At 43.6% G+C, this 26605-nt stretch overlaps 1 protein-coding gene across 1 annotated transcript; it reads left to right on the forward strand.

Moving 5' to 3' along the window:
• Window positions 1-885: 885 nt before the first annotated feature.
• Window positions 886-23768, forward strand: TMEM272 (transmembrane protein 272). The gene is made up of 4 exons (XM_075086195.1): window positions 886-962; window positions 8288-8347; window positions 15032-15114; window positions 19114-23768. Exons 1-4 carry the CDS (start codon window positions 905-907, stop codon window positions 19474-19476), a joined length of 564 nt encoding a protein of 187 aa, XP_074942296.1. The 5' UTR covers window positions 886-904; the 3' UTR covers window positions 19477-23768.
• The last annotated feature ends 2837 nt before the right edge of the window (window positions 23769-26605 follow it).

Here is a 26605-nt window from a genome sequence, read left to right on the forward strand (position 1 = left end):
GATGCTAAGCTTAAAATATTGCTCTCTAATAATTAGGAAATTTAAAGAGGATAATTTGAGGCATATGCAGAAATGCAGTTTCCCCCATCCCGGCCTCCTCCACGCACACCTTCATCTATCAGTCACACAGTTGGCGTTGGTGATAGACCTGTGGTCACCCTGGCTAGAGGCTGGGGCTTGGAGTTTGTGTGCATGTGTTTTATGTGAGCTTTACACACTCCCATCAATGCTGGATGCTACTTAACTGTCTCGTGCTGTCTGACACCCAGGCCCTGGATGCCTAGCTGTTTGCTCGTCCCTCACGCCGCCTTGTAAAAATTCTTCTTTACAAAGACCTACTTTCTAATCCAGCTGCCTTTTTATCAAAGGCATCTTGTTCTGGGCTTCCTGTGGTTTGCAGTTTTTCTTCTGTATTCCTCTTCAGAATCCTCCTCAATCTTAAAACTAGTTTCATCCCCTCTCCTCCCCTTTATTTAATTCACTCTTTCTCCCTAAATAATGTTTGCAGAGGTTTGCATAGTGAGCCCTATCAGTTTCACCGGGTTTTCTCATAACAGTTAAATACATTTTTTCTGCCCCAACCTCAATCAAAATCAAGATAGAGTCTTTTATAGTTTTCAGGGAGACAGCATTAGTACTTCTCCCTCAGCCTTCCGTGACCCCAAAGCTTTAGCATCACCAGCAGGCAAGCCCAAAGCTGCTGGAAGGCATACCTCACTTTGGGTATGCCACACTCTGGTGGCTGTTGTCTGGATTTGTGGGTGCTTTGGGTTTTTTGGGGGGTAGTGAAAGCCTGCTGAATTGCATGAGTGACCCTGAGCCAAGATATTTAGTTATTTAAAGGCACTTTTCCTAACTGTATTAATTTCTGTATCCCTACAGGCACCTCAAAAAGCACTTCACAATGACTGCCGGCCTGGAGAAAGCTTGCCACCGGTGCATATCTAAAATTGCCAGCAATGGTAAGGCAGTTCTGGTAGTAATCGCCTTCTGTACTCAAACAGCCCTGTAGCTAAGCCAGGTATATTCTTTCCTAGGCAATTTTGGGTGGAGCACATAATAGTAAATGTATCCTGACAGCACCTGCCTGCTGCAGTATTTGGATTATAGCAGACCAGTGCAAAAATTCAAACAAATACAAATGCCACCAAGTACCTAAATAGGGGCTGCAGCAGACAACCTAAATAATTTAATACATTTGCCTCCTGCTTCAAGTGGTACCTTACATGTAGTTCAGTAGAAATATCTGCAGGGAAAACCACTGGGTAAAGAGCAGTGCAGCCAGCCTGGGAATCAACTCCCTCTGGAGCAACTCCTGCAAAGCAAAACTTCTGCCAGCCTGTGTGCTGACACGGGGGCACGAGGTCTGGTACAGAATATGGTCAGGAATAGCCCCGCTTTCACCCGGAGCCATCCGGAGCAGGGTCTTCTTCCCTTCGCTTGCCAGGCCCCTGGCACAACAGCCACTGCAGGCACGAATGGCCCTCATAAGCAGCCATGTATTGTGGGTAGGAAGCATCAGTTACCTGAGTGGAGGCTTTTGCACGACAGCCTGGGCTCACTCAGGCTTTAAAGCACCCAGGGTGGAGGACGCAGAGGGGTGTAACAAGCTGACAGCTTGGGTGAACAGGGTGGTTCCTGGGCTGGGGGCTGTGCAAGCTGCGTGGAGCGGCACAGGAGAAACACATAAGGGGTGGGTTTTTGTGAGATGAGGGAAGCAGTGTCGCTGGCAGGAGGTTAAAATCCAAGGGTTTTAAAGCAGCTTACTCCCACTGACTGCATCTCCTTTTCACTCCAAGTTCCAAGTGCCTTTTGCTTTCACTTGTAGGCAGTAGCAATTTCTAATTCCACTCAAATATGAGAAGAAGGAAACCTCTTGACCACTCACTATAATTGATACTTCACCCACATTAATTGCTGCCTTTGCCAGTCCAGGGCTGTTACCTTGGGTCTTTTATATTTGTGCTTTTGGCTTCACTTGAAAGGCTCTCAAAGTTCAGAATTAACTTTTATTAATGATTAAGCCCCTTAACTCCTTGCTGCCTTACAACCCTTCAGACACAACCAAGCTAGGAGACAGACAGCGCTGGCCTAGATTCCAACACCCACACCTTCAGGAACCTGGCACAAGCAGGGATGGAGAGGACATTTTCTGGCCCTCTTCTTCATGCTTGTCATTGCCCCAGGGGAAAGGAGGGCTGGGGAGTGATGAACACTGAGGGGCATGGAGCATGTGGTGCTCTTGTTATGGTCCAACAAGCCCCTGGGAGTGGGACCGGGCTGGCGTGGGCTCCCTCACACCCTGCAGAAAGTATGTGCAGGGGGGATCTGGGCCCGCTGGTGAATGTCACAATAAAAAAAGGCAAAAGCAGTATTTTCTCTGATTTTTGTTCTTAGAAGTTACAAGGAAAGTGTCACTGTTCCCTGTTGGTACTAAATTACCACTTGGACTTTAATGACAACAGAGAAAATAAATATCTTTCTGTATTTTTTTTTGAAAGAATGGGATTAGTTCTGATCTTATCTAAACTCTCTTACACCAGGAGCATCCTCTCAACTACCCACAGTTACCCATGAATAAGGCAACTCAGAAATACCATTCCAGAAAAACCATTATCTTTAGGTTTTCATTATATTTAGGTTCAAAATCAACTCAGATTTAGCTATGGATCAGCTAGTGCATCCAAAATTAATTTTCTCTTCATTAAAATGCAAACTCTCCTGAAGTGCAGTGACACTTAATTTCACTTTTTCTCATCATCCTGTGTAGATTTTTCAAAGAGCATTTCAGCACAGACCCACATTTGTACCTATGGTCTCCTGGTATTTAAATGACTCCAAAGAGTCAACCTACCTGTGCAGCATCATTTAAATTCTTTTCATTCTTGGTACAGCGATTTAAGTTCAGAACATTAGGGCAGTCTTTAATTAACTGACCAAAAAAAAGAAGGCTAATCCAGTACCCTGGGACTACTGCAAAGCAAACTGGTGGCTCTTTATGTAATGCCTAAATCTTGTTTAAGAAGTATGTCTGGAAATTAATCACAAGGGGCCAAATCCACAACTTACACCATGGCATAACTATAGTTCAGTAGCTAGAGGCATGGCATAACATTCAGACGAGCCACTCTGCAATACTGCCTAACCCCCAGTCTACATTTACATCTACATCCTCCCCATTTGAAGGTACCCAGATTACTGGCACCTCCTTGTTCTACACCATTTCTGATGAAAGCAGCATTGCTGGTGACAGTGCTGGAACCCAGAACTTAAATTTTAGGTGGTGTGGTCGTGGCATTGCTTATGTGGGTACCAAAGTGCTATTTCACCATAACAAAACCTTGTCTAAGCAAACAACGATAGCACGCAGCAAACAGCTGGTGGCCCTGAGCTTGGATTTGGTCTGCAAGTCAGTTTTATCACACTTTCCTTGCCTCCTGCAGTGGCTTTGCACTGGGACCAGACACCTCCAAGGGAATGGCTGTTCCTTACACTGAGTCATCCAGCTGTTGAGTATCTAGTTTGGTTAAGGGATTAAGTCACCCCAGGGGTGGGATTGCTGCCATTCATCCCAAGAGACTATTCCATCAGTGTATCTCCTTGCTATGGCACTTAGCCTTATGGCCAGAGCAATCGTTGTTTCTGCTCAAGTTCTCCTCATGTCTCTACCTGCATTGCTCTTTAGATCACTCACAAGTCCTTTTTTGAGTGCTCAAACATTTTTGCTATTTTCTCTCATTTGGCTGTTGGCTAGCCAAGCTGAACAGATTTAATTCTTTTCCTTCAAAGTTAGTTAATTCAATTCTTCATACCCCATCTGATGTAGTGACATATTCCTCTCACTCAAAAGCCCAGAAAGACATGCAATAGCCACAGCTACCAAAGCCATGGGCAGACTCGTCCCCAGTCTGTAAAACATATGACCCTTCTGGGGCTGGTTCCCTGGAGCGATCCACTGAGACTTGCTCTGCCGCGGCAGCACCTGCACACATCGCATCCTTTCTTTTCTTTCTAAGACTCTATCAATATGGGACGCCTGCAGATACTGTGAAGGAATACAACATGGATGAAAATATCTGCTATCCGTCTGCACCCCAGGCTGTTACGCTTCCAGTGTCTGTGCTGCTGTTCAGCACACCATGACACTGCTTGCTAAGCTAGTGCACTACCATCTGCATCTGCCTCAGGGCTTGATCAGTCCTGCGGCCAGGCCAACTGACCCGAATTTGCTCACATCCAGATTGCTGAGAGCCAGCCCCCTTCAGAGCAGTGCTCCCACAGGGTGTCTGAAATGAGTTGTGTGAGTTTACACCTAGACCTTTGCTCCTCAAAGTGTCTGTGCAGATAAATCCAGGGGTGGCTGCAGCATTTGTCTGGAAGCTGGTAGCATCTCATTTAAAAAAAAAATCTTTTACTTTTTTTATCAGGACATAGACTCATGGCAAAAACCTGACAGGCTGTAGAACAAACAGCATTTGAGAGTGATGGCTAATGTACACAACACTTCATTTATTACTGTATTTATTAGCAGAGAGCTTGTCACACACTCTACTGAGTAGGTTGCACTACAGCCATATTAGCATACTACCTAAGAAGAGTGGGTAGGCTGAGATTTATACTCATAAATCACTTCCAAAAATCTCATAAGGAACCTTCTTACCTGAAAAGAAAGAAACTTTTCTCTATGTTCAAAGTAAACAGGGACATCCTCAGCTGATTTGAAACTTCCAAGTGCTTGGAAAAATCATGGCAGTAAAATAAAGTCTGAGAAGCCCACAGGTGAACTGGTGTCATGGCCAATACTGCCTCCACATCTGTCCCACACACCAGAATACAACTCATCTGCTGCATGCCCTGAGGCCAGGCACATAACTGGGGATGGAGAACAAAGGGGTAGCAAAGGGAGGGGAGGAGAGCTGCAGTGCAGGGACGTTGCCACAGAAGATGTAGCAGCTCAGGTGTTGGATAGAAAGAAAGAGAAACCATGACGTTCAGCCATAGTGCTAACAGTCTTTTCAAGTTTGTTTACTTCTGTGCCATGGAAGAGTGTGGGGAGACCCTGGCAGGAGTAACTCAGCTAAATGGCAGATTTATATCAGCCATCTGTCCTGCTGGGCATGAGACACAAAATCTGCACCCACCGACCTGATTTTTGCACCCACAGTTTTCAAGGAATGCGCAACATGTATGGTCACTTGCTCTCCTCTTCCTCTGTTGTGATCCCAGACATAAGCTCCTTCCCTTCACCCATTTCCTGCTGCATGAGGCTTTGCTCGGTACAGCCTCAAAAAAGGGACTTCACCAGTGCCCCATCATGTGCTGCCCTGGCAGTACAGAGCAGGGCCTCTCCTGCCTGATGCCCTGACACCAACTTTGTGGAGCAGATGTCCTTCTGAGCCATGCCCAGAAACACTTCCTTCCCCATGCTGTGTTTTTAGAGACTACCAGCCCTTTTTTTGCTACTTTTTCTAGGAATGGCTCTGACCAGCCTGTGAGGTGATATCACCGACTTAAAAATATCACAAGCCTGATGTGTGAAACTGCACAGATAGCAGCGTCCTCTCTGCAGAGCTGTGCTACCCTGCGGCAAATACCATTTTTTTGAGCAATTTGTCTTTGGACCAGAACGGGGCAGCACAACCCAGACAAACCCAGGCAGAGAGCGCGTGTGTCCTGACTGAGCAGCATTTCTGTGAAAACCCCACAGGTTTCGGAGAAAACAGTCTGTATTGCTGCTAGCGGCACTGAGAGTGGCTGCGGAGCCCTGCCAGTTGTGTAATCAATTGTTGAGAGTCTCACTTTGTTAAACACAGATCTGGAAGCCTTCCCAGACTATGCATCTGCCCCTCCAATTCGAGACCTAAGAGGCTGTAGCTGAATGGGGAGATAATGAGTAAATACATTCCCAGTGACTGCTTTGGGAATGGAATTAATGAACCATTATCTTTTTCTCTTGAGCTGCGAGTGGTCCCTACCTCCCATTTCTCTCATCCAAAATCAAGCTTTTGGGTAGATGCTACACACAAGCAAACACAGGCACCTGTGTGCCAGATGCGCAGCCTCACATATACATGGGCCCCCCTGAGCCTTCTACTGAGCTTACCGCAGCGTCCCTCCCCGGGGGTCAGACAGACCACGTGCTGCACAATGAATAAATGACATGATGCTTCCTCCTACCAGGCTCCTGAGTACTTGCCCGTGCAGCGAGGGCAGAAACAGGAGGTGGCTATGAAACCGCAGGCAGAGGGTTGACGCTGCTCTGAGAGCTGTGCTGTGATGACGGGACTTCTGGCAACACAAGGCAGTCGATGCAACACGTCCCCACCTGAACTACGTTCATTTGGATACCAGATAAACGAGTTGCCCAGGCTGCGGGCACTATTTGCAGGTGATGTTCATGGGTGTGCTGGAAGCCCAACTCAGCTACAATAACATCTCTTCCAAATATGAAAATAATAGTCTAGATAATGTAACAGCAAGAGGACCTAGCATGAAATGTGACATGTGGTGAAAAGGCTGAGTTGCTCTAATGAGAGGCTGTCAGCATTTGAAAGAGCTTATTCGAGTGTAGGACACTATTCAAGCAGAGGAGGAATTTCTGTACAGTGCAGCGTTCAAGAGACAGGAGAGCCCGAGCAAAAATATGTGTGTGTGAGAGAGACTGGCCGACGGCGAGAGGAGGAGGGGGTGGCACAAAGGAACAGAAGTGCTTTCTTCAGCTCAAAATGTCTTCAGTCTACCAATTCATAGAGATAATAAACATGCTACTTCTGAGAAAGAAAGATGTCTCTCAAGCACTGAAGTGTAAGATCCTCGTTCTCTGCTGAGAAAACCCGAGCAGCATGTGGGGGATGGTGTGTTCCCATGAAAAGTGTCTGCGAGTCAGAAAGCCTAGTGGATCTGCCCTGAATTTTGATGTCGCTTCTATGTCCTCTGTCTCAGTTTCTCCTTCTATAAAACAGAGGCAATGATGTCTCCCTTTTCGCTAAGGCACCCTGAGGGGGATGTTTCGGCAGTGCTGCAGAGTTTCCCAGAGTGGCACTGTCCTCAGGGTGCTGGCAGCGTCCACGCTCCTGCACAGCAAGGAGGACACAATTCGCCTTGCAGAGATTGCAGTTCTCTGGCGTGGGGAGCCATGTGACATGGTTTGCTTGGGGAAGGGCTGGTCCCAAACCAACCCTGAATGCTTGCTCCAAGATTTTTTTCATAAGACTCCAAGGAGACATCCTACTCCTTTTCTTATCCATGCCCTTCTCAGTCCCTCTGCAATCAATGTCCACCTCTGCTTGCCGCCCTTTTGCCTCCTTAGGCATCTACTTGCAGGTTGAGCCATTTGCAGAAGCGCTCTGCAGGGACGCTCGCCACAGAATGTCCTCATTACGTTTTACTCTCATTTTGCAGGGCAGCATTTCACTTTAGTATTGCCAAGTGTTCATGATTAGGCACAGAGGTGACAGCTCTTGTAAGACAGGCTGCTCACACTGCTCTTCGTGCTATTGTTTCTCACTTTCTGCAAAGGTAAGCATTCATCCTCTGCAGCATCAGGCTGTGCTGGGAAAATAGCAGGGCTCAGGTACACCAGCAGCTCTCTGGGGAGTAACTAAGCACCTCAGATCCACTCATCTGCGGGAACAGTCTACGTGCGCATGTAAGAGCATCCTTCCATGCAGCCTAAGCTGATCTATCCCAATGACAAGTCCTATTCCTTGCAGCAGGGCTGTTGCCTTTGTGTTCATGAGCTGAGCTGGGTCAGGGAGTTAAACCAGCCAGAAACTATTCACATCTGCAATAAAGACAGTTTATTTAGCTATCATTGAAAACTGAGTGGAATGGCATTAAAGCTGCTATTTGCTTAGCAAACAGATACGGCTCATCAGTTGCCATGGATTAGCTGATGCAAAGTTACTTGTTACTGCGCAGTCACCTGGCGGTGCCTCCAAAGCTGATGCAGGCTATGGCAGCAGCAGCTGAGTCCTTGCCCTTGCAACAAGACAGCTCAAGTAGTAGTAACAAAAGCTCCTGTCTCTCATTGCTGTACTAATGATATGAGGACTAACAATGTATGAGTTAAAAAATGGAAGCTTGAGCTCTGGAGGAGTGATAAACCACTCACTGCTCTCATCATCTTATACACTGCACCACAAACATGATACTCCCACCCCATCGAGTGCTCTGCATTTCTTGCTACACAACTTTATGGATAAAGAGCATCTATAAAGCATTGCATGGAACTGCAGGTCTCTCAACTTCAGCCAGCCCCAGTAACACTGTCTTTTCTCATTCACAGCATGCTTTATATTTGGGCTCCTCGCTTTCCTTGCCTTACCACTGTCCATGACTTTTACAGGTAAGCTAGCTACTAAAGCAATTTAAGAATATGAACTTCCCAGCACCGTGTGGCAGGTTAATGCATCTAGTGGGGAATTGCAGTTGGAAACCCTAAAGTTTCCTAGTGTTAAACCCATGTGTTGGTATTTTAGCTTCAGACAGAATCCCAGCCCACGCTGCACGGTGGGGAGGAAGCAGTGCTTGAATTCTGACCCTATTTGTCTTAAATACTCCTCCAGTGTGTCTCACCTTAATACAGAGCAGAGTCAGGGTACTTGGAGACCTTATCAATGTATCTTTGTACCTCACATTGTTTGGGTTTCTTTAAACCTAAGCATAACTCCAAATTTTCTGGTTGTGCATTGCTTATTTTGGGTGCACTTCCCATTATTTTTTTTTATCATGAAGCTGCTGGCATGTTCTGAGCCTCAGACCGATTTTAACTCACTTTTTCACTGGCATGTATGCTTCAGCGCAATTGCTGCTTAGGCTACCAGCACCTGGCAGAGGGCTGTGGGTGTTTTGGCTCTGGCTGTGGGAGGAAGCTCAGAATTCAACACATGAAAAGATTTCATTAATCAGGATCCCTCTGTATGAACTGCACTGCAAAAATCTTAGAAGCGTAGAGCTGGAAGGGAAGAAGAGATCATCTAGGCTGCTATTTCTCCACCCTTTTGAAAGTGAGACCTGTTTTTTTGGCTGATCTGTCTCTGTATAACCCCCCAAAGTCTGGATTTGCGACTAGCATTTCAAGATCAAATATTTAAGAAAGGAAAGGAAAATCCTTTGAGCTGCAGAATTTTACACATTTTTAAGCTGCATAAGGCTCTTCTTTTCTTTCTTAAGCATCACCTTTTTCTTACCATTAACATAGATATTTTTTAAAAAATTTTAAATACCGAGCATTTTCTAACACTTCATTGCTCCCTTTGGGCCTTTCACTTCCTCCACAGGGGTTGCGACCCTCACTTGAGAAACATCGGTAGAGACACCAGCCCACCTCTGCTTTCAGATAGGCTCGCATGCTCACAGCATCCCTGACAGATGTCTGACTTGCCCTTGCTCAAGGAAATTCCACAGCTTCCCAAGGAGCCTATTTCAGCATTTTATTGCTCTCACAGACAAAATATTTTTCTCCATATCCAACCTAAATCTTCCCTGTGGCAAATTAAACAGATTACAGCCTGTCCTAGGCACCATGGTCACAAAGATAGATTGGTCACCGTCCTACTCAAGAGAACCTTTGAACTGTTTGAAGGCTGCTATTATAACCCCACTCCATCTTTTTTTCCAGAGATCTCAAAAACCTACTTCTTTCAACCTGACCTCACAGGTCACTGTTTCTGTAGTCTTTTTTTTTTTTTTTGGCATTTTTGCCTCCCTCCTTTGGCTTCTGGCCAACGTAACTATTTTTTTTCCTCAAAAAAAAAAAAAAAAAAAAAAAAAAGGAACACAGGACTCCAGCTGAGACCTGAGGAATGAACAGTGCGGAATAATTAGCTCCTCTGTTTAACATGCAGGATTCCTGTAAACACACCTCAGAATGAAAGATGCCCTCTCCGCACCAACTCATTGGCTCCAATTTAGTTTCTGGTGCACTATAAGCCCAGATGGTTTTTGGCAGTGCTGTTCCCTATCAGACATTTCTCATTTTTTATTTACATTGAAGTTTTCCCTCTTTTACACAGTGTTCAGCTTTATCGGCTGTCATCTTGTTGATTCTGAATGTCTTTTTCCAGCGTATTGAGATCACTTCAGATTTTAAGTCTTGTCCACAAGAGCCCTTACAATCATTCCAGATGAGTGCCCTTGAGAAGTTGTTCACCTTCTGCCTCATTTTTCATGAAAGATGGAGCAAATGAACTCTACACGCAGATGCTGTAGGCAAGATGCATCCCACCTAGATTTGGACTGTATGCATCTCTAATCAAGCTAAGTGCCGTGTGTTGCCCTGGGAGCCAGTTAAGAGAAATGGGCATTTCTGACAGTGAAAGTCCCCGTGCCCTCTTTTAGGTGTCTGCATTAAGACGAGATGACTTTTAAGGGAGGCTGGACACCTAGACTGTTGGCACCTGTAGTTGGCCAAACCCACAAAACCCTTGTTCAGCGAAAGGTTGGTGCTGCTTCCTTTATCTGGGGCCTCCTGAGCACCAGCGATGACTGTGGTAGGATTCTGATTAGGGCATCCCAATTAGGAATTAGGGAGTTCTAATGAGGGATTAAGGAGCAATTAGGAAGTAGGGAGATGGACTGAACTGTTACATCTCAACACTTAGGCTCTTATGCTTATCCATGACTTAAAATTGCTATTTATCCCATAAGAGGATTTTAGCTTTAGCTTTTCCCCAGGCTGGATACGCCTGAGCTGTGGAATAGGGGTGGGAAGGTATAATTCAGTGTGCTACAGCCTGCATGCATGTCAACAGCCAGCCTTCTGGAAATGAACCCAGGGCTGGAATCTGACCACTTGTAAATATAATTTCCTAGGAATATTTCATAATATCTTTAAGATCAGTGAGAATTGGAAGGTGTATGGTAAGATATTAGCCTGGAGCTCTGGGTATCTCCTCCATCAGATATAGAGCCCTTTTTTTTTTTCACAACTTACTGAAATTAAGAGATAATGTCACTGTAATATAGTGTTGTCAGAGGATATTGGTTTCCTGCAGCTACATACCTGCAAAGGCATTTTTAGGAAAATGAAATGTCAACGAAAATGCAGGTATTTATTATCCAAGAAACAGCCTTTGATTTTCTGATAACATTCTGTTACCACGATCTTGAAGAATAACTTGCTGATGTGCCTCCAGTCATTTTGGCTCTTGTTTTCTGCAGAGGAAAACTGTGAGCTATTTTCAAATGTTAACAAATAAATTATAATAATACTTGCTAAAACAGAGATTAATAACTGGTAGCCCCCATGATAATTACACACTAACATTATACATTTTTAAAATGTAGTAGTACTGTAAATCACAGTATAAGTCAAGATACATTAAAAGGACTCAGCAAATTTTCCAAGCTCCAGACTTGTGACATCATTTAAGCCACGGATTGTTTAGCAGTTTTCTAACTTTTACTGGTAGCAATGATACTTTTTTTTCACGAAAAACTCCAAAAAGAGAGAGCGCTATGGAAGGAACACATAGATTTCTTTTTGAGAATTTTTTGGGTTTTTTTGAGTTTCTGGGACAGTGAAGGATTGCTCCCAATAACACATTCTTGTACGTTGTCCAGACTACCTTTATACAGAGTGTCCCCCAGGGGAAGCTAAATCACATTTGAAAGCTGATGACATCATTTTCTCAATAAGCAGTCTAAATTTTCCCCTGTTCAAATTTAACCCAGTATTACTCCTCATGCTATTATCTACACCAAATAATTCCTCAGCTCTCAAGTGCTCCCAGTAATTGTCTACAGCCTGTTCTCATACTCTGTACCTTTAAGTGGGAGCCAGTCTTGTTCTTTAACGGTTGTCGTTAATATAATCTTTCCTTGCATTTCAGCCCTTCAGCCACTCACCCTTTCTGTGAGTTTCCTCTGATTTGCTGATATGACTTCTGATAAAATGGTGCCCCGAAGCAGTTACTTTGAGATAAATCCTCTGCAGCACCTAGATCCTAGTGTAAAGCTCACAGTCCAGAGCCCGACTGAGCTCTGTGCCAAGTGATGGCAGCTGCAGTCATCCACTAGGAACAACCGAAAACGGCCTGGTGTGTTGTGTGCTCTGTCTCCTATTAGAAGAGAAGGTGGGGAGCGGGCACCAGACACCAGATTAGCCTTGCTATACAGCAACCCTCCTTTACTATGGGATGCACTTCAGCCTTTCAGCCGCCTGAGAAAAGCAAATCAGCTAAAATGAGGCCACCACTGTTAGCTTTCATTCATCCTGACTCCTCATCTCATGGATAACCATGAGTCATAGGCTCAGTCTGTTAGTAGAGACATATTGTGGGCCATCCTGCAACACTGCCCAAACCAGTGTCCTTCAAGAAGCAGACATTGCTCATATATTTATCGCTCAAGAGCACTCTTTCCACTTGCCTGGACTTTGTGTCCTGGATCCCAGAGCAGAGCTGTTCTGTGGTAACCAAGAGGTAAAATGTGCAAGTACCTCTGCTTCCCCAAGCCTCCCATCTCTTTTTCTCCTTTGGACACTGTGCAAACTGTTGGGCATTCTTGCCGTGTCTGATCTTGCAAAAGTTGCTGGTTTATTCATTGGGACTCACACGCCGGTCTGTGTCATGGTCAGGTTCAATTGTTCTTCACTCTCACCCACAGATAGCTCTGGCTTGCATGGAGCATTGCACTAGAAGCAGAGTTTTGATCTCTCATGGTCCATATATCCCATCATCAGCAGTCAAAAGAGGATGTAGCTGGTGCTCATTGGAAAGACATGCTAGAATTGATGCTGTTCTACTAGTTTTAGTATTCCCAAATAAATCAGGCATGTGCTGTGTGTGAATTGATTAGCACATGATGTGTGTGCCTAGATTTCACTGTAACAGGTGTCAATGCCCATCTGCCAAGAGTAGGTCCATATTTTCTATTCACCCACAGTGCTGTATTTTTTAAGTTACCACTGTATTACCCCCTTTCACCTCCTCTTTTACTGTCATATTTTCCTGGAATATTCTCCCCAAAACTACAGAGAACCACTGCCTGTCATTCAAATCCATCCCAAAACTGACTGCTGTCATGTTACATATATGAAAGGACTCTGTAATAGATTTGTCAGGGAAACAGAATCATAGCTCCATGAAAAGAAATTGGCATGTTTTCTTGATATTTTTTTTTTGGCCTTAAATCAAAATCTCAGTAACACACTGGAAATAGCAATTGCCTAGGTTCCTAAACGGAAATGTATTCCCTGAGATCCCTGGCCAGCTGCTTTTGTGGCAGGCTATTACAGGGCCAAGGACTCTGGAAACCCTGGAAGCTGCTTTCTGAAAATGATATAATTTTTTATGATTTCCCTGCTGCCCACCCTGTAAAGTTGGGAGTCTGAGCAGGTCTCCGTGTTACATAGGGGCAAATGGACAAAAAATTACAGCCATGCAACAGGGGACTAAAAGGGAGAGAGTCAAAATCCATCTATGTCCAGCCCTTTTCAATTATGAGAAGGCTGGTAATAAATACTTAGTGTAGAAGAGTCCAACGGACTCCATAGCCCTTACACACAGCAGATTACAAAACACTGCCCAGCATCCTATGACTAACATAAGATCTATAGCAAGCAACCACAACCCAGAACACCTGTATTATGCTAAGCAAGAGCGCAGGAGAGATTCTGGACATCAGGAATGTTCTGGACCAGCAATAGCAGTGGATTTGGTGGGCAAATTGACAAGCTGCAGAGGATTACAGCTACAGAAGAAGGCAAAACCACCCCACTGGTACCTCCTTCCTGATCCCAAGCCCCCTGTTCACTGTAGGTCTAAACGTGGAGGCAAGATGTTCCACCTGTGAGATGTTTAGTGCTAAGACCAGCACATTGCTTTCAGTATCCTGCATCTAGATAACTCCAATTGTTCAGAGAAAAGTCAAAATTTCTCCTTGAGAATGACTTTTCGCCAAGAAGAAAACAGAAAATCCTTTCTGGCCTCTGCAACCGATTAGCAGAAGCCCTGAAACATGGGATCAATAACAATAAAATTACAGTGTAATGAACAGTTTAAAATTGACTAAAGATGCCACTGGGTAGGAGACTTAGGCAGTGGATTCATCTCAGCTAACTTTAGATATCTACAGCTGGCTGTCTAAATTCTTCGTATAGCCATGGAGAGAAAGAGGCACTTTCAGGGCCCAATGCATTTGACCTATTTTAAACGCCTGTCTTAGGATGAGATGAATTGAATTTTGCAAGTGTCTATTTCTCCCTATTGACTATAAAGAGAGGCTACGAAACTAGTTCAGATATGGATGCCTGCATTGCAGACATCTATATTTGGACAGATGAGTCTCACTGCCACAGACCCATATCACAAGTTTCAGTGTCTACTGCCAGCAACATCCTTATACTGCCATACACTCCCTTCCCTAAAACCTACCCAGCTTTCTCTTTCTAGCAGTAGATTTGAGGGTTGCCAGGATCCCTGGCTCCATAACAACCAATGCTTTTAGCCTCCAGCAACCCAAACAGCCTGGAAACTTGAGCTTCTGTGGTTCTCTGTCAGCTGCCTGGGAAGCTAAAAAGGTTCCAGGCCCTCCCACGGGCACTGGCTCCCAGGCTTTCAGGCATCTGACTTGGGAACATGCCATACACAGGTGCCAATGATCAGGAAAGGCCTGACAGAAGCTTATCAGAATTCCTTCTTTTCACAAACAGTTTTGATTTTCGAAGAATTTTGTACTGCTGATGAAAATTTCCTGTCCACCTCCGTCAGTCTTTCATTTAACAAAGATGCAGTGGCTGAAGCTAGTGACCTGTGTACGTGGCTCAGATCAGTAACACCAGAACAGTAACGCTGTTGTTACCTTGGCTCTCTCTCTTCCTTCTAATGCCTTTTGCTTGTTCATGGCCTCTAGTGGGAGTGGGAGATGCAAACCCCCTTTAATTTGGCCCCTGTTTCAATAGATGCTGGATGAAAGTCTTGGGTCTAAGCACTACATTTCACTTACGGTGTCTTTAATTTTCACTGTACAGCTTGTTGCACTATTTAATCGCTTGAGATAACAAACATTATTAATTTTTGCTGCTCAGGAATGAAGTTTTTGGAAGATTGCCCAGTTCAGCCACTAATTCCATTATATCTGTTGGTGGGTGGCGTGATTGGCAGCTTAAAGGTAATGTGCCTTCTATGTGTGAAAAATATTTTGTGTGACTAGACTTTGACTTGATAGTTAAGACATAATGATGGCTCCAGACAGCTATGTGCATGCAGTACTGATGAGAGATATCTGGATTGAACTGTGCTTGTTCCAGCACCTAAAGCACCCGTCAGTCAAGTGAGACGCTAATGAGTTCAGCCTTTGGCATTGTCCCACACATTGTGGTGTGACTTCCCCCTACATCACAGCATCTGTGCTACCATCCCTGCTGAGGGAAATGACTACATAACATGGATCCCTGTGGTAAATGGGGTCCTATTTCCACAAGCAGTCCTCTAAGTCTGCCAGAACTTTCATCTTCATTTTCAGACACACAGGCTGGACAAAATATGAAGTTACTCTCCTAGCTTTGGGAATATTATAAAACTACAGGTGTTAGTACATAGTCCTTCACAAGTTCAATTTACTCCCACTCTGACCTGGCCAGAAGTAATGACTATGCAGCAGCATGGCTTCCTTCCAGAGTAAATATATCCTTGCCTCACAGCAGGGCTTATTAATCTAGGCATAGTGTTTTCTAACCACAGCTACCTGTCTTCTAGCGGACTGTGCTCACTTATATCTTCACTGAGCCAGAGGCTGGCTGCCTGACAGGTAGAGACACCCCCATATCCATGTTACACCCTGGTCACTATGAAACTGTAACTCTGCATTGACTCAAGGGTAAAGGATCGCCCCGTTCTGACTGTCCCTTTGCAGACCATGTTAACTCGCTGCTAGTGGGCACAAAGGGACTTGTCACAACAGACTGCAGAGCTACTTTAAGGCTTCTCAGCAGGATTAAGCAAAACTGTTTTTTGCTGTCCCAGAGATGTTCCTGCCAAAGGAATGAAAAGCAGCAGAGCTGAAGGAAAAGCTTTGGAACCACACCACTGGGGCATGAAGGGCTAAGAACTGCAAGTGGGGCTGCTGGAAGGAACATCTGTACTGGTAGCACTGGCTGGGAGGCAGCAGCAACCTGACACCCAGCCTAACTTCCCAGGAGCCCGGCACCAGCAGAGCAGACAGGGTAGACTCGACAGGCTGAGGCCTAATGCTTCAGTACAGGCAGCCTGGCCCTTGAAAGGGAACCTGCTAGTCTCCAACTTGACAGCATTGCATATTGCAGCCAGCAGACGCTGCAGGCAGGAGCTACCTACATTCCCCTTTTATAATGTTTCTAGCCCCTTCTCTTTGCCAGGACCAAATCCTCTGCAGGTCTCTGCATCCCCTGTACCCTTTCACAGTGGTAACCAAACTGCAGTACATCATTGCGATATGAATCCATCCCCCCAAGGACCTTTGGTCAGTAAATAAGTAAACGGACAAAAAAAGAGAAAGTGTTTAATCTTGTTATAAGGAATTTGCTATGCTATGAGTTCTACTGGCAAATGCTTAGTCATTCGATCACACCAGTGGATCTGTATAATCAAAGGTTCATTTAATAATAGTTTAGAAAAGATTAGAGCAGAATTGAAATGAAATTTTCATACTAATGAATTGAAGCCTTCATTAAAAATGTTGACTGTTTCTTAGCTATTTCTGGTTTAAAGTCAGTTTTTCTCACCCTAAATAAGATGGTAAATGGGTCAGTTAATATTCCTGCTGACGTCAAGTGATGGTTTGAATTTGGCTTTGCTTGGCAGCAGGACTGCCTATTTTGCAGTCTGGCAATACATTTGGTCAGAAGTTGATTGGCCTAACTCATGTGTCATCTTATAGTGCTTGATCTGTAGCCAAATGCCACCTGCCTCAATTCTGCCCTCCATTATGTTCATCAGACTGCACCGACTTCAATAAGCAGTACATTTGCTTGACATCTGAGAGTTAAAAAGTCAGAGAATGGGTACAGGATGAAGTCTGAATGAATTCTGTCCTGTCATGGAAATCATTTAATGGCAAGTTATTCTGGCCCAGATCTGTACAGATCTGTAGGCTCCTCATCTGTTTCCTTACCACCTCCAGTCTTTTAAAAGGCAATAGTAACCTACAGATGTTCATGAAGGTAATTGAACCATTCTATAGCATCTGGAGAGGTCTGTTGAATTCATGTCATGCTGCTCCATAAATGTATATTCAGCAGTTATTAACAATGTGAGCAACTGCCAGAATTTGCTTCAATCACAGCTTGGCAAGGCCGTATCCATAAGAATTAAATGCCCTTTCCATGAATTGGTAAGTTGCAGTTGAGATCCATCAATCTACCTGGGAGGTTTTTCTGACTTCCTCAAAACCAGTGCTTATCTGCCATTTAACCCATTCCCACTGCTGAACTTGGTGAAACTTGAGTACAGGCAGCTGCCTATGTGCTGAGCTTTCCTCAAAGCTTAGGAGCTGCACAGAGCTTCAGGCCAAGCCACAGGTCTCCATGTGGAAACCTCAGACTCACTGTCCAGGTAGGTTTATCCCTCCTGTGTGTCGTGAGCCTGCCTAAAATAAATGATCACCTGAGAAGATGCTCTACTGGTTTGAACAAGCCTACCAGTTTGAGGGCTCAGCTGGATGTGAAACATCCAGTGGAAACACCCTTTTTTTGCCTATGTTGGTTCTGGGACTTTAATCTGTTTCTCACAAACTGGTACCAACATCTGGGCTAGAAAAACAGCTGGTTTTGTGAACAAATATTCAATCATTTATACATTATTGAACAATTTTACAGGGAAGAGCAAGAGAATCCTCTTCCCAGGATGTCCTGGATCCCCTTGCTAAGCTCTGGAAAATGGGGTACATGGACTAAAATCTGAACCAGGCAGAACATATACCCAAATGGGGTTTCCTTAGCCAGTGTTCTCACCATTAATCACTGACTAATGGAGAAGGGAGAGTGTAAAATGAGGGGTGCTCTTCTCTCCGATTTCAAGCAGAAAAATGAGCACAAAATATAACTCTGGGAAAGAGAATATGGCTGAGAACCCCTGCTTGGAGAGTATGTCCCTCTCCTTAGTTGCTTATAAATCCACACCTTTTACGGTTCCCTCTGAATTTCATTCCTGGTTGGCTGAGGCAGTTTCCTGCTCAGTTGGTGTGTCTTAAAGTCCCTTTCCAATAACACAACTCGCTGCAGGGAGTCTTGCACAGCAACCTGAGTACCTAGAACGGGGAGTTGCGATTACAACAGCTAGTGCCTTGAGGACTGGACTAAGTGTTTCAGGTGTAGCAAGGTAACACAGATTTCACAACGGTTGGCCCAAATCCTTGTTGGGCCCTGTATATACCTCTCCTATGAATCTACCAAAATTAAGAAAGTCACTAAGAGGACGGAAATTTGAAAGCTTCTCTACACTGCAGTCAACATACCTACATACTTTGTATTGCCAAGACTAAACTAGAAATCTTCTAAGCATTGCTGATAAGTGCTACTACATTTCATTGTAGACGTTCCTAACCTCACAGTATCATGGTAGTCCAGTGTTTCTCTGCTGGTTCTGACTGAAGGTAGGAAAGGAGCAATCTGAGAAAATGACACTTAACTGAAGAAAACTTGACAGAATAATTTCAAGTATCTGAAGCGGTTTATTCAGGGTTTAGGTCAAAGTCTAGAGCCTTCATAATTTTATTTAAGCTGATTCACCTATATAGCCATTGAAAACACAGTTAGGAGAGACAAATCCACCCACTACAAGGCAGGAACTACTCTACTTAAGTCATTTAGCAGTTACTCTAACCTGTTCTTAAAAGTCTCCAGCGTGGGAGCTGCTGCCATCTCCCTACACAATATGTTCTCATGCCTTTCCATCCTTACCACTGGCAAGTTTTTTTCCAATGTCTGGCCTAAATTTCACTGGTGAATAAGCAGCTGAGAAGAGATGCATTATTTTCCAGCAGGATCTGCCTCATTTGTGGCTCCTCAGCTTTCTCTTGCATGATTTTCCCACACCCAATTTTAATTTGGCCCAAAGGCTGGCAGTGGCTAGAAGGTGTTCAGACTTTCTGCAGCCAATTTACTTACTCTGTTTTCTCCTCCAATGCCTCCAGGTGACTCTCCTGCTGTACGACTCAACCAGGATGAGGCAGCTGCTTTCCAAGTCTGTTGTGATTGATGATGATGACGAGGACGAATATCCCTGGAGGCAGAATGCTCACAAGTACTACATCCATCTAACCCTCAGCCTTTTCCTCTTTCTCTGGTTCATCCTAGGGAACTATTGGGTTTTTTCTGTGTACCTGCCAAATTTCATCCCACCTTTCCATCAGCCTCAGGATTACTGTGACAAAACCCTGTACATTTTTGCTGTTGGTATTCTAATTATTAGCCATACTGTTCTCTTTCTCCTTATCTTTTGTAGCTGTTGCATATATTGTTTTTCCAGACAAAGATACTCTTCTGAGGAAGACTAAATGCCACATAAATGAATCCCCAGATGTTTGGGAAAGAGTGTACAACAAAGAACAGGCAATAATTAAACCTTGTGTACATCTTTGTTGTACTATATATATGTATGATAACAGTCAACTGCAAGAGGAAATTGTAAAATACAGTGCCATCTGGAAATAGCTGTGCTGGAATACAGCATAGTCAATGTAAAATTGCTGCTACAGATGCCAGGGTGCACTCTTGCTAACTTCTACATCCCTTTTTAAACTCTTGGATATTCTATCTGGAGTAAGCTCTTGCAGACAGCAAACTCCTCTAAAACCAGGTCCCCTTATGTTGTTTCAGCATAGTACATTTTTGCCTATAAAGTAGCCACGTTGTTCCCTTCACTGGTATCTGAACATCTCTGCAGCCTTGCTGAGGTATGTTATTGTCCCTGCATTACAGATGAGGGAGTTAAGATAAAGAGATAAAGGACTCTATTCAGACCACCTTGTGTGGCGCATGGACTTTCACAGTAATTTAGATGCTCACTAGAGAGCTCTTCAGTCCACTGTTAGACCAGCCAGTAAGTAGCTATGACAGCAATATGAGCATGTGTAAAAGGCAGCTGAATATGGCTCCCATGTCTCTTCTAAACTTGGATTTTAAAGCGTCTATATGTAAGTTTGGTGCTAAAAGAGCTAGTCTGAATATATACATATATATCCAATACATTGAAACTGAACTAAGGCCACTTTGCAACTCTTTGGCAGAACAAGGAACTGAGCTACTGAGTATCAGATCAGTGCTTTAACCAGGGCTCAGCATTCCCCAATCTGGGAAGATTCCTCTTCTCTGCTTTTTGTATAGCAGTAATTTGACAGTACCGCACCAACACAAAGATGGTTGTCAAACCATTGCAATCAAGTTCATAGAAAACCTGATGATGTTATGTTGGTATTTTAAATATAAAACATGATAATAAGACATGGGCGGGATGTGAAAATTTCAGGCGGATGTGTTCACTACAGCAGTTCTCTGGTTGTGGTGTGGGTGTACGTTTGATTTGTTCACCTTGGTGCTGTACATATGGAAATCTATACTTAATGGACCAATGTAATGCAAACAGCTTTTAAGTCAAAGCAGTGTCAGCTTTAAAAGCACCAGCATGCACAGAGACAATTGTTTTGTGACATGTGATGGAACAAACTGGTCCTGGCAGATTGTTTTTTTTTTCATGTATTGATGAATGCAGTGTAAAAGTGCTCTTTCTGCTTTTGCTTTTATACACTTCTATTAATACAGTCAAAATGGAAGGGCTCCCTTCTATACAAACATGAGGGTGGCCCCAGGCACAGGAAGAGGATGTGTGTTTGGGGTATTTTTTTCTGTTAAAACCCACACAGCTGAAACCTATGTTTTAGAGAAACCTAAGAGAGTTATACGATGCCTGTGGAAGGATGAGATCTGTGAAAGAACCTCAACAATACACCACAGCTGAACAGGCTCTGCTCAGCCATCCTTCCTGGGAGGTGAACACAGTGTAACATCTGTGGGAACACCTGTCTTCAACCATGAACATTTATCTCAAGGGCTATTGTAGAGATAACTAAGGGTACATTTGGTCATACAGATTTTAATTCAGGCCCTGGCTTTAAGAATTGTTTATTTCCAGAAAACTATGCTTAGAAAGAAGGTAAGATAAAGGGTGAAATAATCTGACAAGAGGGCAGCATCAGTGTAGCCTTCCCCTGCTCGGCAGCAGCCACTCAGGAGGAGTCACAGCCAGGGTGTCCCTGCTCAGAAATCCATGGAATGGGAATTACTAACACTGCTGGCTGACTTAGGCCATGAACAGTTGTGTGTAGGGAGATATGACCGATGGAAATCTTTCCTTTTATTCATGGGCTTCAGATTGTGTCTGGGAAAAAACACTGGCTATGTTTTCCCAAGAGCTGCTCCACCCCACACTCTCCACTGCCTCTCTAAAGGTACTACACATTTCTGAAACATAACTTCTGCCAATGGTGGAATGCTAGAATTCCTCCTTCCCAACCCAAATACTTCACTGGCTCAGCACTTCGGCTCCTGGATTTCAGTGTTCAGTTCTGAACTGATCTAAGTGATTTTACCTTTAGCGGAGAGCATCTTTCATTCATTAAGATGCCAAAGTGTTTAAGAAATTGCCTATCAACAGGCATAACTCCATCCATCACTCAAATGCAACAAAACAGCTGTTTATCATTACATGTGAACTTTACCCAAAAGCTTGGAACAGGCATAAAAACCAAAATTATACTCAGCTGATAATGCAAAAGTAATTTAACAAGAAAGTAGCTACACACACTCCACCCATAAGACTCCAGTACAAACTCCTCTGTTATTGCAAAATGCTGCTAGAATCATTCTTGATCACAAAGAATTAAGGGCTCACACTCCTGATTAAGCCTGAATCGATTCCCATGTCACTGCACATCCAGTGACTTTGCAGCATGTGATGATGTGTGTGCTCCTGTTTAAGCAAATATGAGGTGATTTTAGTTCCACCTGGAGGAGAAGAGATGTAAGCTAAGTCACATCGCCTTGCGCTTTCTGTGTGCTGGTGTGAGCATAGTTACAGCAGCTCAGCAGATGTGCAATGATTTATCAATCTTCAGCCACACAATGGTAAGCCTGAGGCCTACATCTCATTCATGGGAGGCTAAGACTGACTGATCCTCTGCAGTCTACCATGGAGGCTTAATTCTTTAACTATGAGAACCCAGTGCATTCACTGACATCTTGGGAAAGTGCTGCCAAATCACAGCATTAGTGCTCAGTACCTGGTTGGCACAAATGCAAAATGATAGAGGAGATATTAATGAAGCAAAAGGCATTTGTGAAATACTCTGAAGTTATACAGAGTAAACAAAAAGCTTTCTTAGGACTGGGAGAGGAAAATTCTGAACTGATAGTATTTACCTTTACTTGTGTACATCAGTAATCTATGGCGTGAACATCAACACCTCCAAAATTGTTGGAGCCATCAATTCTGTATCCAGAGAGATCTGAGCATGCCTTCTGCTCTTTCACTGCTGCTGCCTCCTTCAGCAACCTGGGATTATACAGGTTTGGAGCAGGGACAGCTGGTTTTGGGCATATGATTAAATACACTTAGTTACAGTGACTTACTAAGTTACCGCTCCTCTCCTGAACCACCATCAGCAGCGTAGTTTCTCTTGGGTTGCTCCAATGGCTAAATAAAGCACTCAGCTTAAACCCAAGTGAAAGTAGTTTAATAGAGGCACATTATCTCACTTTGGGGAAAGCTAGGGGCGTGTGCATGGTCCACAGAACCTTAATGTGCAAATAGCAACTTTTTAAATTGCCACAAACTGATGGCGTCCCGGACATATGTTCAGTCCCTGGAGAAGTAGGCACATTTCCTCAGCAAACAGCTGTGGGGGAATTAAGTCATTACAGCCCAAAGGTCAAATAGCTGAAAATACAATCTACACCTTGGTATTAAAATGTTTAATATTTTGCCACTAGATCAGAATTATAAATTGGAAATGTTCTCTTTTTTTCACAGTAATATAAATGTCTTCTGGAAATTGAACAAAATGCCCCCTTAAGCTAATTATTATGAACTCAGAAATGCATTAACTACAATGCAGGAAACCAACTGTAACTGTTCCTGTTAAATCATCATCCCTTCTTGAGAAACAGAGGTCTGTTTTGAGCTTTTAAAGGAAAAAATATACATTATTTCAATGGATTAGGTAGCCTGCTCACTGCTAGTTGTGGGTACCACAGAAATCTAATAATATAAAGACACAAAGACATTTCTGCATGCACACAGAGACTCTAGACAGACACATACCACAAATGCAATGGTAGCAGTCATGAAATAAATCACATTTATTAGAGTTTATTGCCCACGGTAATATTTCTCCTCCCACTACTCCACCTCCTGTAGCAATGGGCATAATATTCCAAAGCTCTGGGGAGCAGCTTCCCACAGCTGTTTTAAAAGCTGCAGCCAGACAGAAAAATGTTTTGTTCCTTCATTCCAAACGTTGAACACAGACAGCTCCCACCTGCTGACCCAAAGAAACGAGGAAAGATGAGCATCAGACGATTCACAGACCTCACCTCCTCAGGAGCAGAAACAGGAGCGTTATGCTGTTGGGGAAGAGGAGTAGACCTCTCTCACATAGCACTTGCTCTGAGCTTTATGAAGTCCCAAGACATCAGACTTTAAAACTACAAGGTGACTGTGCAGAAAAAAAATAAATAATAACCAGACGCTGTTCTAGGTTATGTCAAGAGCTGTTTTGAATGCCTCAGATGCTGAAATGTGAACAGTTGGTGTAAATGAGCCTAAACTGTTTGACTTTACAGGCAAAGGGCTACGAAGATTAAACTGGTGATAACTTGTACATATTGTACAAAATTCTAAACCAGAACAGTCTCTGTAAGTTATCTTGAATCTTATCTTTGATTATTCATCTTCCCCAGATTCTAGTTGACAGACTCTTTGCATCACGATGAAGACCCATGTGTGTTCTACATATAATATAGAAAGGATTGTTACATCAGGACTACAATTTGAAATTGTTGCTTCTTGGCTTACGTTTCTTGAGGTTCCTGTTCACTACTGGAGTACGTGAAAGTTCCACAGGTGCTAGCCATAAGAGGAAAAAGAAAACTTTTCTAGAAAGCATAGTATTTGAGGGAAAACAAGAAAGACAGACAAGTGCCATCTGATATTGCATAGTACAAGAAAATGGCTAAAAAAGAACAATGTTATATTGCAAGAACAAGTTTCTGGGAAAATAGTATGAAGTTCTGAGAAATCACATATACATGTTTGTAACAGTCAATTTCCACCAAATGTCTCATTTGAATAAAAATGCAGTGAGGAAAATATTGACCAGTGTAAATGCATGAGCCTGTGTGATCAGAGTTTAAAAATTAAGGTACTTTACATTTACGAGTCATGCTAATTATAATCAACCCTGCTGCAATTTCACTGAGATGAATAGTTGTATCAGAGACTGATTGTGCCCACAGATTTGAACCTAAGCTATACTGACTCTTCTGTACAATCATTATAACTCAAGCAAAGAGGGAATCTGATGCTTTCCCCGTGCTGCAGTATAGCAGCTCAAATGTGAGAGATGCTCTGAGATGCAAACCGTGGGCCTGGTAGACCAATGTACATGAAAGCTTATTTTAACAGGGTCCTCTTGATGTCCATGTGAGTAGGTACTTGCATATCTTATGGATTTGATTCTTAGTCCTTTGGAAAAAATATTTAGCCTTTCAGTATCAATATGAAATGAGTACACAGGGTGCAAACAGTGAAGAAAAAAAATCTACCATGCACAGTTATTCAGAAGTTGCTGTTGACAACACCTTTTTATTATCATTGCTTATTTTTGCTCTTTGTATTGCTATTCTACTTCTGCGTGGATTTTGAATTACTAGTTCATAAATTCTATTTATTTTCAGAATATATCAGAAAAAGAGTTCCTTCATTATTTTTAATGGACTTTAAAAAAAATGTGTCCAACAACAGGTGAAATAAGGCTTTTAATAAACAGCCCTGTGGTTATTCACAGGGGAGTGTTTAGCTCCATAGCTTTACATGGATAAGTTTTACGTATCTCTGTGGGTCCTGTTACCACAGCATGTGGACTGCTCGCAGACACAAAGCTTCAGTTCATTCCTTTGGTATTTGAACACAACATACAGCAACCATATAAGCTGAGGCATGTCTGCTGCCCTCCTTGTAGGTATCTCTTGGTGGATACATACTGCTAGATAGTATCTGCAATTTGGTAACAACTGTGCTAGAATAATCAACACTAATAAGATTTAAGATTTGAAGAAGAAAAAAAGGAGAAAAGAAAGGAGTATAGCAGAACTCACCTGAGTCAATAAGCCCATGAGCATCCCTGTCCAACAGCTCATCGGAAGAACTGTAAGATCCAGTAGAAGGGCTTTAAGAAGAGAAAGAGGTAGCTGAAGAAAATGTTAGTACAGGTAACTGCATTACTGTCACAGCCTAGCAACAAACGTATGCAATCAAGTATGTTGCCTACTGTAAGTTCACAAAGATAGTTTTTCAGCCATGGGAATTGTTCTTTTGACTAAAAGTTTTATTTTCTAAGATGAAAATCAACTATAAAACTCCTTTTATTTTTTAAAAATTATGTACTAAAGCAGGTTTAGCTGCTGCTCCCAGTCAATTCTTTTCACATTGGGAGGACACTCAGAGGTCTCTCTCCTTGCCAGGAGGTGGCTGTCCCTGGGAGGCCCCACAGGCTCTCAGAGACCAGGGCCCTCAGCATTTGATAGAGCAAAGCTCTTCTTCTGATAAGGCAAAGTAAGAGATTCCTTTTACTGGCCCCTGAGTAAAAAGGAGGGATTTAGCTGAGCTGATGACATACTGCCACATTTGTTTCTTGAGAACAAAAGGCTACTTGGTCTGGGGAAAGCCTGACTGTTCACTGGAAACAGCACTGCTGATGACAGTGGCTGGCAAACTTAGCGATAACTTGGGTATAAGAGCAGACAACAAAGAAAATACCCTACTGTTCATAAAAACACCACATATGCCAGAGCTTTGACCCTTCCCTGCATTTGGTATGAGCAGCTTTTGCTTCTCTTGCCCAGCTACTAGTATAAGCACTTCAGACATATCCCTGAGACCTCAGGGCCTGGATGTTCCTCTTCGACCACTCGCCAAAGCCTCTGCCTCAGCCAGGCAAAAGGAAGAGTGCCAACTGCCTCTCCCCAGGCTGCTGACAGCTCTTAATTGCTATTACACCCACTGGGGCAGCGCTAGTTTCTAAAGCTGGTGTTTTCAAGTGTTCTGCACCCAGAGCTGAGGCCAGCATGGCAAACGCAGGGTTGGGAGAGGCTCCCACAGCAACAGTGGCTTGCACATGGCTGCCACTTCCTTTGAAAACCTGGCCCTGATTACAGATGCCGAGCTTTTCTGGAAATCTGGCCCTTAAAGCCTGCTCCTGTTCCCATTGCAATCAGTGGCAACGTTCTGATTGATTTAATGGGGGCAGACACAGAGACTTAATTAGAAAATTGGTAACTGCAAGGAAAGGAGAGAATGCACAACAGCCTACCAGATCTCTGGTGGGAAGCAAGCAAAGGAGTCAGTTGTCC

This window comes from Phalacrocorax aristotelis, chromosome 1 (assembly GCF_949628215.1).
Source record: "Phalacrocorax aristotelis chromosome 1, bGulAri2.1, whole genome shotgun sequence".
Classification (NCBI taxonomy): domain Eukaryota; kingdom Metazoa; phylum Chordata; class Aves; order Suliformes; family Phalacrocoracidae; genus Phalacrocorax; species Phalacrocorax aristotelis.

Coding starts and splice junctions, on each gene's coding strand:
- TMEM272 (XM_075086195.1), top strand. CDS start 905: ATGACTGCCGGCCTGGAGAAAGCTTGCCACCGGTGCATATCTAAAATT. Junction 963..8,287: donor ATCTAAAATTGCCAGCAATG/GTAAGGCAGTTC, acceptor TCTCATTCACAG/CATGCTTTATATTTGGGCTC. Junction 8,348..15,031: donor ACTGTCCATGACTTTTACAG/GTAAGCTAGCTA, acceptor TTTGCTGCTCAG/GAATGAAGTTTTTGGAAGAT.